This window comes from Notolepis coatsorum (assembly GCF_963971535.1).
Source record: "Notolepis coatsorum genome assembly, chromosome: 10".
NCBI lineage: Eukaryota > Metazoa > Chordata > Actinopteri > Aulopiformes > Paralepididae > Notolepis > Notolepis coatsorum.
In genome coordinates, this window is record NC_140174.1 from 19,768,739 (window position 1) to 19,781,698 (window position 12,960).

At 47.1% G+C, this 12,960-nt stretch overlaps 1 protein-coding gene across 2 annotated transcripts in view; it reads right to left on the bottom strand.

Annotated features, from left to right (window-relative positions):
- LOC311236057 (transmembrane protease serine 9-like) overlaps positions 1–12,960 on the bottom strand; it is an 83,318-nt gene that overhangs the window by 29,191 nt on the left and 41,167 nt on the right. For both annotated transcript variants that reach the window (XR_014620193.1, XM_084323645.1), the window contains exons 9-16: positions 12,746–12,891; positions 12,358–12,661; positions 12,086–12,248; positions 11,160–11,428; positions 10,909–11,054; positions 10,527–10,824; positions 8,595–8,766; positions 7,499–7,764 (exon numbers count right to left, since the gene is read on the bottom strand). Coding sequence is in view for 1 of the 2 variants with exons in the window: in XM_084323645.1 (XP_084179771.1) it covers positions 7,499–7,764; positions 8,595–8,766; positions 10,527–10,824; positions 10,909–11,054; positions 11,160–11,428; positions 12,086–12,248; positions 12,358–12,661; positions 12,746–12,891 (1,764 nt within the window). In the remaining variant the exon portion in view is untranslated. The remainder of the gene's footprint in view (positions 1–7,498; positions 7,765–8,594; positions 8,767–10,526; positions 10,825–10,908; positions 11,055–11,159; positions 11,429–12,085; positions 12,249–12,357; positions 12,662–12,745; positions 12,892–12,960) is intronic.

Below are 12,960 nucleotides of genomic sequence, written 5' to 3' on the forward strand. Positions count from 1 at the left end.
TCGGTAAGTTTGAGATCAGGCGGGCCGCTGCATTTTGAATGAGTTGAAGAGGCTTGGTGGCAGTGGCCGGGAGGCCAGCTAGCAGTGCGTTGCAGTAGTCGAGGCGGGAGATGACTGTTGATTGGACGAGGAGTTGGGTGGCTTCTTTTGTCAGGAAGGGGCGTATCCTTCTGACGTTGCTCAGGAGGAATCTGCAGGTTCTGGTTGTCGCTGCGATGTGAGCAGAGAAGTTCAACTGGTCGTCGAGGACAACACCAAGGTTCTTGGCGGTCGGCGACGCGGTCACAGCTGCATTCTCGACTGTGATGGAGAGGTCGGTCAGGGGGGAGGATTTGGCCGGCAGGTGGAGCAATTCTGTTTTGCTTAGGTTCAGTTTGAGGTGGTTGGTCGTCATCCAGGCGGAGATGTCAGACAGACAGGCCGAGATCCGCTCAGAGACGTGGATATCTGAGGGAGGGAAGGAGAGGAAGAGTTGAGTATCATCGGCATAACAATGATATGAGAAGCCATGAGATGTGATAATGTTACCCAGTGATTTAGTGTAGAGGGAGAAGAGAAGGGGTCCTAGGACCGAGCCCTGGGGGACACCCGTCCGGAGGGGGCGGGTGGCCGACAGAGTCCCTCTCCATGACACTTGGTAGGAGCGGTCATTGAGGTATGATGTCAGCCATGTCAGCGCAGATCCAGCCACTCCCATTCCTGCGAGGGCCGCGAGGAGGATCTGATGGTTGACTGTGTCGAAGGCTGCAGATAGATCTAGGAGAATCAGGACAGAGGAGAGGCCTTTCGCTTTTGCTAAGTGAAGTGCCTCTGTGACCGCAATGAGGGCCGTTTCTGTGGAGTGGCCAGTCCGGAAGCCAGACTGATTGGGGTCTAGGAGGTCATTCTGTAAGAGATAAGCAGTAAGTTGGTTGGATACAGCACGTTCAAGTGTTTTAGAAAGGAAGGAGAGAAGAGAGACAGGGCGATAGTTGGCTATGACGGTGGGGTTCAGGGTTGGTTTTTTTATGAGGGGCGTGACTCTGGCTTGTTTTAGGGAGGTGGGGACCACCCCCGAGTTGAGTGAGGAGTTGATGGTTGCAGTTAGGAATGGGAGGATGTCCGGTGCTATGGTCTGGAGGAGTGGGGAGGGTAGCTGGTCCAGCTGGCATGTAGTCGGACGGTTCGACGTTACCAGTGTCAGGGTCTCGGCTTCTGTAATGGGAGAGAAAGATGACAGAGTGAAGGATGAGGTTCTCGATTCAGCGTTTGGAATGGGTGGGGGTTGGGAGAAGGAGCTGCGGATGTTCTCCACTTTTTCCTCAAAGAAGATCGCAAAGTCTTCGGCAGAAAAAGATGAGGGAGGAGGAGGTGGGGGGGGAGTGAGGAGGGAGGACATGGTAGCATGCAGTTTGCGAAGATTCTTGGCAGAGGCCTCGATCCTATGGTGAAAGAAAGAAGCTTTGGCATTAGTAATGGTTTTGGAGAATGTTAACAAGAGGTTGTGATATGTGTCGATGTCAGCAGTGAGGCGTGACTTTCTATACTTCCTCTCAGCCGCTCTCAGGACCTGTCTTTGTTCTCTCACTGCATCCGTCAGCCATGGACTGGGTGGGGAACGGCGGGCAGGTTTCTCAACGAGGGGACAGAGCTTGTCGAAGGAGGTTGCAAGGGCTGAGAGGAGGGTGGAGGTTGCCATCTCTGTGGGGAGAGCAGAGAAGGTGTCACTCAAAGGTAGAGCGGATATTATGTCAGAGGAGAGGGTGGAGGGGGATAGGGAGGGCAGGTTGCGTCTGAGTGAGACGGTTTGAGTTGGGGTGAAGACTTTTCGGTTAAGCATGAGAGTTAGTGAGAAGGATATGAAGGAATGGTCAGATACATGTAGGGGAGTTACCGTGGTGTTAATGATGCTGGAGTTACGGGAAAATATGAGATCCAAGGAGTTGCCTGCTTTGTGGGTGGGAGGCATGGCAGTGGGAGTCAGGTCAAATTGTTGTAGGAGGGAGACCACTGGGACCGACTGAGATGAGTCAGGCAGGTTGAAGTCGCCCAATAGAAGGAGCGGGGTACCATCTTCCGGTAAGGAGCTTAGAAGCATGTCCAGCTCATCTGTGAAGTGATCGAGGGGACCTGGAGGGCGATAGAGTGTAACAATGGTGAGATTGAAAGGATTAGAGACAGATACTGCATGATATTCGAGGGAGGAGAGTGACAGTTCTGGGAGTTGCGTTAGGTTTGTAGCCCATGAAGGAGATGTCATGAGGCCAGTGCCTCCACCCCGTCTGGAGGGTCGAGGTGTGTGAGTGAAGTTATAGTTTGTAGATAATGCTGCAGGTGTTGACGAGTTATTGGGGGTTATCCAGGTCTCAGTTAGAGCCAGGAGCTGCAGATTTAGACTATGGGCGTAGGCAGTAATGAAGTCAGCTTTCTTGACTGCTGATTGACAATTCCATAAGCCTCCCTGTACTGTGACAGGTGTATTAGTGGCTGTAGGAGGGTAGGAGAGATTAGCCGGGTTGCTAGCAAACTGGCGTGGATGGGTTGATTCTGTTCTTGAGGAGCAGATTGTGGATATAGGTATGATGCACATTGTGGTGTCAAGAGTGGTAGGAGGAGGTTGAAGGGGCTAGGGAGGAAGCGAGATAGTAGGGAAATAGCAGAGTGGGACGGGAATATGGGATTATGGTGTACTTAGCACTGGGTGGATCGGTGGATCCCTCTGCGGTGAACTCCAGGAAAACTCCTCCTCTTTGTCCCTCTTCGTTTCTCGACGCTTCGCTGACGCTATGCCAGCAAGTCTTTAAATCACTATCACTAATTACTGATGAGTGACACCTGCAGCAAAAGGCCACACCTCCAGTTTCTGTCAGCTGGGTGAAACTAATTACAAACAATTTCCACAACACAATTTAGTCACACAAAGGCGTGGACACGTTTTTCAGCATCTGGGAGGGTGACAGTGGGACGGATTTTGGAAATGTTCCTGAGGTGGAAAAAGGAGGCTTTGCATAGGTGTTTGATGTGGGCCTTAAAGTTTAGGTGAGGGTAAATTTTTACACCCAGGTTGGTGACAGTGGATGAGAGGGGAAGGTCATGGCCGGAGAAGGAGATGCTGGTTATGGGGGACGATTGGACCTGGTGGGGGGTACCAATTAGGATGGCTTCGGTTTTGGAGCTGTTTAGTTGTAGGACGTTTTATATTTATATATTTACACTTACTGCATATATATATATATATATATATATCCATATCTGTCTGAATACACTTGCATATAATCCTTCTATATACCTACTTATACACCTGCATATAACCCATATAACTCTGTATGATGGCATGTACAATAATGCTGTATGTAACAGATGGTACCACAAGGCGCAGTCACGATGGACTCCAAGTGGTGTGAAGTGACTGTGGCGAGTAGCGGTACTACGAGTTAAACTCACTCTCTCCCTTAAAAGACACATAGACACGTTGCCAAGGAGTGAATTCACCTCTTGGTATAGCGGTCTGTGCTGTCGACCCGTGGTGCGGCAGACCACGGGTCCGAAACTCCCCCGGGGCATCGAAGTTTAAGGTGACGATATCACAACCGTTACATGTATATACCGTATACAGTACATATATTTATTCTTACCGTATATATATACAGTCAAGGACGCGGGAAGTCGGTCAGACTTGGGGGTGCGGGAGTCGGAGATAAATAATAATAATAATAACGTCATATTAAATGCATGCGCGAAGCGCATCATTCGTGATTTTCCATTCATTTGAAAGATCAATATTTTACACTACAACAGACAAACTTGAACACCAACATGTGGACAGTTCACACATGAAATGCAGCAGTTTTTTCTCTAATCAGAAGACGATTTATTGTCGATAGACGCAACTAGCGTTTGGACTTTCGTTTCGCACACCGCACAGGATCTGTGTGTGTGTGTGTGTGTGTGTGTGTGTGTGTGTGTGTGTGTGTGTGTGTGTGTGTGTGTGTGTGTGTGTGTGTGTGTGTGTGTGTGTGTGTGTGTGTGTGTGTGTGTGTGTGTGTGTGTGTGTGTGTGTGTGTGTGTGTGTGTGTGTGTGTGTGTGTGTGTGTGTGTGTGTGTGTGTGTCACTGTCACAACAACAATCGCTACAGGAGCGATAATAAACACACATTACCTATTCCGAAGACGGTAAAACACAGAAGGTGGTCTTGCGTTCAGGAGTGGTGGAAATAAACTCCTTCATGACAACATGAATGTCCAGTGAGTCCAGAATATCCTGATGCATATGCTGCAGCAAGTCCAGGTTATTATTATTAAAGAAATCAGATATCGTTTTTGAGACATTTCTTTTCTGAGACACAAGTAAACACACTCTCCACTTCAGTCAGTCCTCCCTCTCTGCAATTCGTTCCTGCTTACAACATCGCCGACAGATATATTCCTTTACTGCGAATTGTCCCAAAAACGATTCCAGGCCGCTATTTATTTTACCAACGGATTTCCAGTTCCGCGCTGACGCTTCCAGGCCGCGTCTATTCGAATCCCAACTGGTTCATGAGTCAGCTACACGCTGCTTTAATAACACTGCATTATCAAGACAGCACCCCTATGGATCTGGCAATGAATTCCAAGAATAGGGTAAATCTGCAGTGCCGCTCCGCTCTATGACATTGAGTAGCCTCGGTATTCCAATAGAATAAAGGCCAAAACAACCTTGCAGTTGCAGTTGCAGTGCTGGAGCACCCCCCGCACCCCCACTTCCCGCGCCCCTGTACACAGTATATATATATATATATATCCACATCTCTCTGTACATACCTGCATTATAATCCTTTTACATATCATAGTAGATACTATATCTATATCTGTACATATCTCTTACCTACTCTACTCTAGTTACGCTGCTGGCCAGTATGACTTACTACCATAGTGTCTTTATACCTGTATCACTGTACATATTAATACTACAACTCTGTACATACCAGAGCATGTGAGCGGCGCGGAGCGGCCGAGAAATCTGCTCTTCGCTCAGGATGGCTTAGTTCCGCTCTCATTCGCTCATGTTGGCCCCCCCCCCCCCAAGCTGCTCTCCGCTCGCTCAGTGCTCATCTTCATTTGCGCATCAAGCGCTCCAGCAGAAAACATAAAAATGTTTGGAGCATAATGTAAATTAGCTTGATTTGACCAAACTACAACAGTCTGCACCCCCTGGGCCCCTTAACAATTGTTTGTATTGAGCCGTATTGTATTGTACCCATTCTGCAATCTTTTAAATAACATTTTTCAACCATTCTACTAGCTTTACTATGCTAATGTTCGCTAGCCTAGCCGCAATGCTAAGTGTTTATACTGGCAGATCCCATTCACGTTAGCATGTAAGCTAACAACACCAGCGCTCTTTTTGTGAGACTAAACTCTCCACTCTTGGTGGTACATTGTGTTGATGTTGGTTTTGTTTCATCAATAAATGAGGCAGAACACAGTGAATGTATTCTTTTTTTATTGCATTTTGTTTGTTTCTTGCTGAAAATAAATGTTGCTAAATACTAGTTCACCCGAGTCCCGAGGTGACCTGTTAAGCCTTAAGGTCCCCCTATAGGACCCCCTGCTTTTCTTTATCATAAATCGATCAATAGAGACCGTATTAGATCCCCAATTATCATATCATGGGCCATGGGGTATCATTGGAAAGCCACACTCATTGGCTACAACGCTGTGTAAATATTTTCGAGATCGCCAAATGATTGACGGAACTAGAGCCCCGGGAGTCGGGGGTGGTAATGTGTACTTTTGCGAACTTTGGCGCACGCCTCACATATCGGCATGTAACTCGAGAAACGCTGAACGGATTTTGTCACCTGAAAGGGTAATCGACAGGCAACAAATAGGGCTTTAATTCTATCTATATATTGTATTAAAAGAAATGCACACCCGAGCCACTAGAGGTCGGCAAAGAATTGTCCACATGTGGGCCCTTGGATGTTAAGAGGTTAATGTTTTAAAAAAAAAATTGTAGCAAAGAGTAAAGACCATAACCCTATCAAAAACAGTAGTCAAAGTGTATATTTTCATTTTACCGATGTTTTATGCGATTTATCGGAAATACGAATTTATCGGAAAATGCTAATTATCGTAAAAACTGCAAGGAAATGACTAAATCCAGATTCAACCCTGCCATTGGAAAGAGGAGCATTTTCCCTATCCATAGATGTATGATTTGGCCATAATAAGGGCATGTTCAAGGTCAAATATGAATTTATAATTAAAATCGATTATCATTAATTACTGTATCTACAAATCCTTCTGTTTAATCATCTTCCATTTATTCATTTGCTTAGATTTTTTGTACACATGATCTCAATAAGGTGGTGAATGAGCTCAGTGACCATTTTCTCCTACCCGTATCAATTTTTGATCAAAGATGCAAAAATCATAAATCATAATTTATATTCTCCTTTTCTTCATTACAATTTACTCAGCCTAGTAACAGACACAATATTTCTGACACTGGAAATACATACCCCCAGGTCCCTAGATGTTCCTAGATACCAAGAACATGCAAATTGACCTTGCAGAAGTGGAGCAATCTTCCATTTACTTAGGCATGTACCTTTAGGCGAAAACGGTCTACAGATTAACAGGTTGCAGATTTTCTGTTTTGATTTAGCAGGATGTGTAGTGACTAGTGACGTGTTCACCCTTCTGATTGGTTGAAAATGGCCTTCATGTTTGAACTACATCGCCACCTATTGCTTTGGCATTGTACTAAATGTATATTACGTCAGTTTAAACCACTGTGTGATCGTGTGCACTGAGCGGCTGGGAGCGGCTGGGAGCGGCAGGGAGCGGAGGAGAGCTCTCGCTCCGGAGTCACTCTGACCGATTTTAAAGCCCGCTCCGTGCTCACTTCAAAATCCATCCGCTCAGCTCCTCGCTCTGCTCGCGCTCCGCTCACATGCTCTGGTACATACCTCTGATTAGCACTATTACTATACCCAGTTTAATCACCTGTACATTGTATATTACTATTGCACTTTACTTTTACATTTGTACTCTGGTTGGATGCCAAACTTCTTTTAGTTTGTGCTGTATGATGACAATACATTTGAATGTAATCTAATGTAATCTAGCCTGCCACCCAGCACTGTTACCTCTGGTGTGGTTTCCCTGCCCCCAGCCTGCCACCCAGCACTAATGTAATTGTTACCTGTGGTGTGGTTTCCCTGCCCCCAACCTGCCACCCAGCACTGTTACCTCTGGTGTGGTTTCCCTGCCCCCAGCCTGCCACCCAGTACTAATGTTATGGTTACCTCTGGTGTGGTTTCCCTGCCCCCAGCCTGCCACCCAGTACTAATGTTATGGTTACCTCTGGTGTGGTTTCCCTGCCCCCAGCCTGCCACCCAGCACTAATGTAATGGTTACCTCTGGTGTGGTTTCCCTGCCCCCAGCCTGCCACCCAGTACTAATGTTATGGTTACCTCTGGTGTGGTTTCCCTGCCCCCAGCCTGCCACCCAGTACTAATGTAATGGTTACCTCTGGTGTGGTTTCCCTGCCCCCAGCCTGCCACCCAGCACTGGGTTCCAGTAGGGAAGCTGATGTCGTTGCTCAGGTCGATGCACACAGGCTGCATGTGATCGCTGTAGCTGAGCGTGTGGACCAGCCGCAGCAGGGCCACGTTGGGACCGGACATGCTGCTCACTGTGACGTCCAACACGCCCGAGGACATCTCAAACACGTCCGAGCCGCTCTCCAGCCGCTGGCCCAGGGACACGCTCCACTCACTGGCATTTGGGCTGGAGCTGTTGGAAGATGAATAGCGTTTCGTTCTTTTGTTCATTCATATTTTCAGAAAATCCACCTAAAAGTACATACTCAAGTAAATAGAAGATTGCTCCACGTCTACAAGGTCCATTTGCTTGTTCTTGGTATCTAAGGACATCTATGGAGCGCAGGGGATGTATTCCCAGTGTCAGAAATATTGTGTCTGTTACTATACTTTTCATCTTTGACGGTGAATAACACCATGGTAAGATTGATGGTGAAAAGAAAACTGCCACTGAGCTTGTTCAGCACCTTCTTGAGATCAAGTGTACAAAAAATCCGGACACATGCAATTTGAAATATGAATATAGAATATCAGGCCTATAAATTACCTTATTATGGCCAAGTAATACATCTATGGATCGGGCCAAATCTCTTCTTTCCAATGGCAGAGGTCAATCGGGATTTAGTACCACCAGGCGCCCATAACAGGGCAGCAAATACAGTGAATGAAATCTACTGTAAGTACAGTAACTTTTTTATAATGCAAAATGCGCCACCAGTTTTACAGGGGCTGGTGTGAGCTGGGTAGTGTAGTTTGTTTTTTATTCAAATGCCCATCGAAAGCCCTGGGTCTCTTCTTTCAAAAGACTACACTCACTTTTGGCTGCGCCACTTCCTCGCGTCAATATGCGCCCGTTTCTGACTCAATGCGCTGAGATTTTTGTAAACTCATATTTCACTAATAACACTTAAAATTATTGGTAAACAAACGTAGTGCTGAAAATATACATATTTGCCGGCAGCGTTGCTAAGGGACAGACGTTCAACGTGCTTTGTTACGTGTACTCATCAAAGAGAGGCTCACCTGGAGAAGCACTGCGCAGCAGTGAGGACGAATCTGTCGGAGACGAGTGTTGCTCCACAGACGTGGACCCCGTGTCTGTGGAGACTGACCAACCAGGGCCAGGTCCCCCCAGAGACAACGCTGCTGCTGTCCCCTAACTTGTTGTTCAGAGGGGCGCGGCCACACACTGACCCTGACACAGAAATGGGGGAAAGAAAATCAAAAGATACTTTAAAAAAAGTTAAAATACCTGTAAATGAATCCGCTAAAAACATATTTTTCTCCCATCCCCCAATTTAGTCGTTATGGCAATTCCCTTCCTGGTCGTTGCACGCATTTTCCACTGTCGGTCTGGGGAGGGTGTACTGTAGACTATCACATGCTGCCCTACTGTCGGTCTGGGGAGGGTGTAGAGTAGACTATCACATGCTGCCCTACTGTCGGTCTGGGGAGGTGTAGACTACCACATGCTGCCCTACTGTCAGTCTGGGGAGGGTGTAGAGTAGACTATCACATGCTGCCCTACTGTCGGTCTGGGGAGGTGTAGACTACCACATGCTGCCCTACTGTCAGTCTGGGGAGGGTGTAGAGTAGACTATCACATGCTGCCCTACTGTCAGTCTGGGGAGGGTGTAGACTACCACATGCTGCCCTACTGTCGGACTGGGGAGGGTGTAGACTACCACATGCTGCCCTACTGTCAGTCTGGGGAGGGTGTAGACTACCACATGCTGCCCTACTGTCGGTCTGGGGAGGGTGTAGACTACCACATGCTGCCCTACTGTCGGCCTGGGGAGGGTGTAGACTACCACATGCTGCCCTACTGTCTGTCTGGGGAGGGTGTAGACTACCACATGCTGCCCTACTGTCGGCCTGCGGAGGGTGTAGACCAGTGGTGCCCAACCAGTCGATCGCGATCGACAGGTAGATCGCGGGCTGATTTCAAGTAGATCTTGATTAATAAAATGTGATTATTAATTTTTTTTTTTTTTTTTTTTTTTTTTGCTAAATCAACTCTTCCTCTCCTTGTTAACTACAACAAGCAATGCTGTTTGTTATTTAAGATGAGGTCGGACTCGGCACTGACAGATTTGTGTTCATTATGTTGCTTTTATAAAGCCTCAAATGACGGCTTACAATATACAATTTTGGCTGGTAGCTCTCATGCTAGGTGGTAAATAAAAAAGTAGATCTTGGTTCAAAAAAGGTTGGCCACCCCTGGTGTAGACTATCACATGCTGCCCTACTGTCGGCCTGGGGAGGGTGTAGACTATCACATGCTGCCCTACTGTCTGTCTGGGGAGGGTGTAGACTACCACATGCTGCCCTATTGTTGGCCTGGGGAGGGTGTAGACTACCACATCCTGCCCTACTGTTGGCCTGGGGAAGGTGTAGACTACCACATGCTGCCCTACTGTTGGTCTGGGGAGGGTGTAGACTACCACATGCTGCCCTACTGTCAGTCTGGGGAGGGTGTAGACTACCACATGCTGCCCTACTGTCGGCCTGGGGAGGGTGTAGACTATCACATGCTGCCCTACTGTCTGTCTGGGGAGGGTGTAGACTACCACATGCTGCCCTACTGTTGGCCTGGGGAGGGTGTAGACTACCACATCCTGCCCTACTGTTGGCCTGGGGAAGGTGTAGACTACCACATGCTGCCCTACTGTTGGTCTGGGGAGGGTGTAGACTACCACATGCTGCCCTTCTGTTGGTCTGGGGAGGGTGTAGACTATCACATGCTGCCCTACTGTTGGCCTGGGGAGGGTGTAGACTACCACATGCTTGCCCTACTGTTGGTCTGGGGAGGGTGTAGACTACCACATGCTTCATCCTATACATGTGGAGTTGCCAGCCGCTTCTTTTCACCTAACAGCGAGGAGTTTCACTGGGAGAATGTAACACGTGCAGATGTTCACTATTCATATTTTTACATTCAGACAAGATACTCACGTGCTGGACTTGTAATGACTTCAGTAGTAATGCTTGTTATAATTATTGGTGGTGTTGTTGTAGGTGCTGGCAGTCCAGGACAGGTGTAGCTGCTGTCAGCATCCGGCCCACTGGAGGTAAACTGGACAAAGCCTGGCTTGTCACTGCTGATGTGGGAGTTGATCCAGGACTGGTAACGGGACACTCTGGAGTAGACCCCGGGCAGATTGGGTCGAGCACAGCCAAAACCAAAACTAACAACTCCTGACTGGACCCAGACGGAGCCCTGTTTGTTCACCATTGGTCCTCCTGAGTCGCCCTGAAACAGATAGAAATAGGTTTGTTTTTTCCCTTTTACTTCCTGTCATGGTTAACGCTTGAGTGGATTTGAATATAACAGTACCTGACATGAGTCTTTGCCTCCTGCCAGTACACCAGCACAGATCATGTTGTCTGTGATCGTACCAACTCCATTGAGACAGTTACACTGTCTGTTGCCCAGAACTGGAACCTCCACTTCTTGTAACGTTTCAGGGAAAGGCAGAGCGACTGAGGCACAGACAGAAAAACAGAAGATTTACAAAGACCAACTGACGTTTTAGAATATATACCTGATAAGTCAATAGGCCACAGCAAGTCTGTTGACATCCTCACCTCCTTCCTCGACGGCACCAAAGCCAGTGACCCAGCTATCAGTACCAGTGTTGAACATACTGTCACTGGCTGCCAGACAGACGGGTCTGATGTAGTCAGTGAAGCTGACTGGTGAGGACAGTCTGAGCAGAGCGATGTCGTTGTCACTGGTGAAACCGTCATAGTCTGGATGAAGCACTATTCCAGCAACGGTTCTGGAATCTTTATTTGGGTTACTGCCCTCTAGGTTCTGAAGACCCAGGGAAATCCGCCAACCTGAGGTGCTTGAGCTGAAAGAGGAAAATACAGCATGTATTTCTGGATGAAACATTCTCGAATAATTATATAATAATTATCTATTCTCTCTTTCCTTTGCCTTTGGCATAGTATCCTAGTATTACTCTTTGTGTTCTTTACTATTAAAGTCGAACCTGTTCAAGAGTATACCTTCTCCATCTGTGATTGCCTACAACAATTGGAACTCACCTACCTCCATCCTGACAATTGCATGTGTCCGGATGGCAGAATTCAGTACTGTATCTACAAAACCTTCTGTTTACTCATATTCCCATTATTCATTTGCTTAGATTATTTGTACACATGATCTTAAGAAGGTGCTGAATGAGCTCAGTGGCAGTTTTCCATGTCTGGTCATTTTTAGCACTGTCAAAGATGCAAAAAAAATCATAATTTATATTCTCCTTTGTTTCATCACAATTTACTCTAGCCTAGAAACAGACACAATATCTCTGAAACTGGGAATACATTCCATGAGATCCATAGATGTCCCTAGATACCAAGAACATGCAAATGGACCTTGTAGAAGTGGAGCAATCTTCCATTTACTTAGGTATGTATTTTTAGGCGGATTTTCAGAAAATAGGGCTTAACAGGTTAAAGTTTAGCAAGGCACTAAAGCTGTTAGGTCAGAAGTCTATATCACTCACCTGCTGAAGCAGTGGGCAGCAGACATCACCCACTCCCTGTTGATGAGGGATCCACCACAAACATGGCCACCAAACCTCTGCAGACTAGCCTGCCAGGGCCAACTTCCTGCTGGAGCATCCTCTCCTCCTACTATTCTATTGTTGAGGGGGGTGGCTCCACACACTAGAGAAGAGATTAAAACAACTAGAATCACACAATACCTTTTTATATGCAACAAGTACTAAAATACAATTTGTCAAGAAAAAACCAGATGACCACTTCTGAGTCTCACCTTTAGCACTTGAAACAACTACAGCTGGCTCTATGGTCGTAGTTGTAATGGCTGGAACAGAGGTAACAGGCCCTGGCAGTCCAGGACAGGTGTAGCTGCTGTCAGCATCCGGCCCACTGGAGGTAAACTGGACAAAGCCTGGCTTGTCACTGCTGATGTGGGAGTTGATCCAGGACTGGTAACGGGACACTCTGGAGTAGACCCCGGGCAGATTGGGTCGAGCACAGCCAAAACCAAAACTAACAACTCCAGACTGGACCCAGACGGAGCCCTGTTTGTTCACCATTGGTCCTCCTGAGTCACCCTGAAACAGATAGAAATAGGTTTGTTCTTTGCCTTTTACTTCCTGTCATGGTTAACGCTTGAGTGGATTTGAATATAACAGTACCTGACATGAGTCTTTGCCTCCTGCCAGTACACCAGCACAGATCATGTTGTCTGTGATCGTACCGACTCCATTGAGACAGTTACACTGTCTGTTGCCCAGAACTGGAACCTCCACTTCTTGTAACGTTTCAGGGAAAGGCAGAGCGACTGAGGCACAGACAGAAAAACAGAAGATTTACAAAGACCAACTGACGTTTTAGAATATATACCTGATAA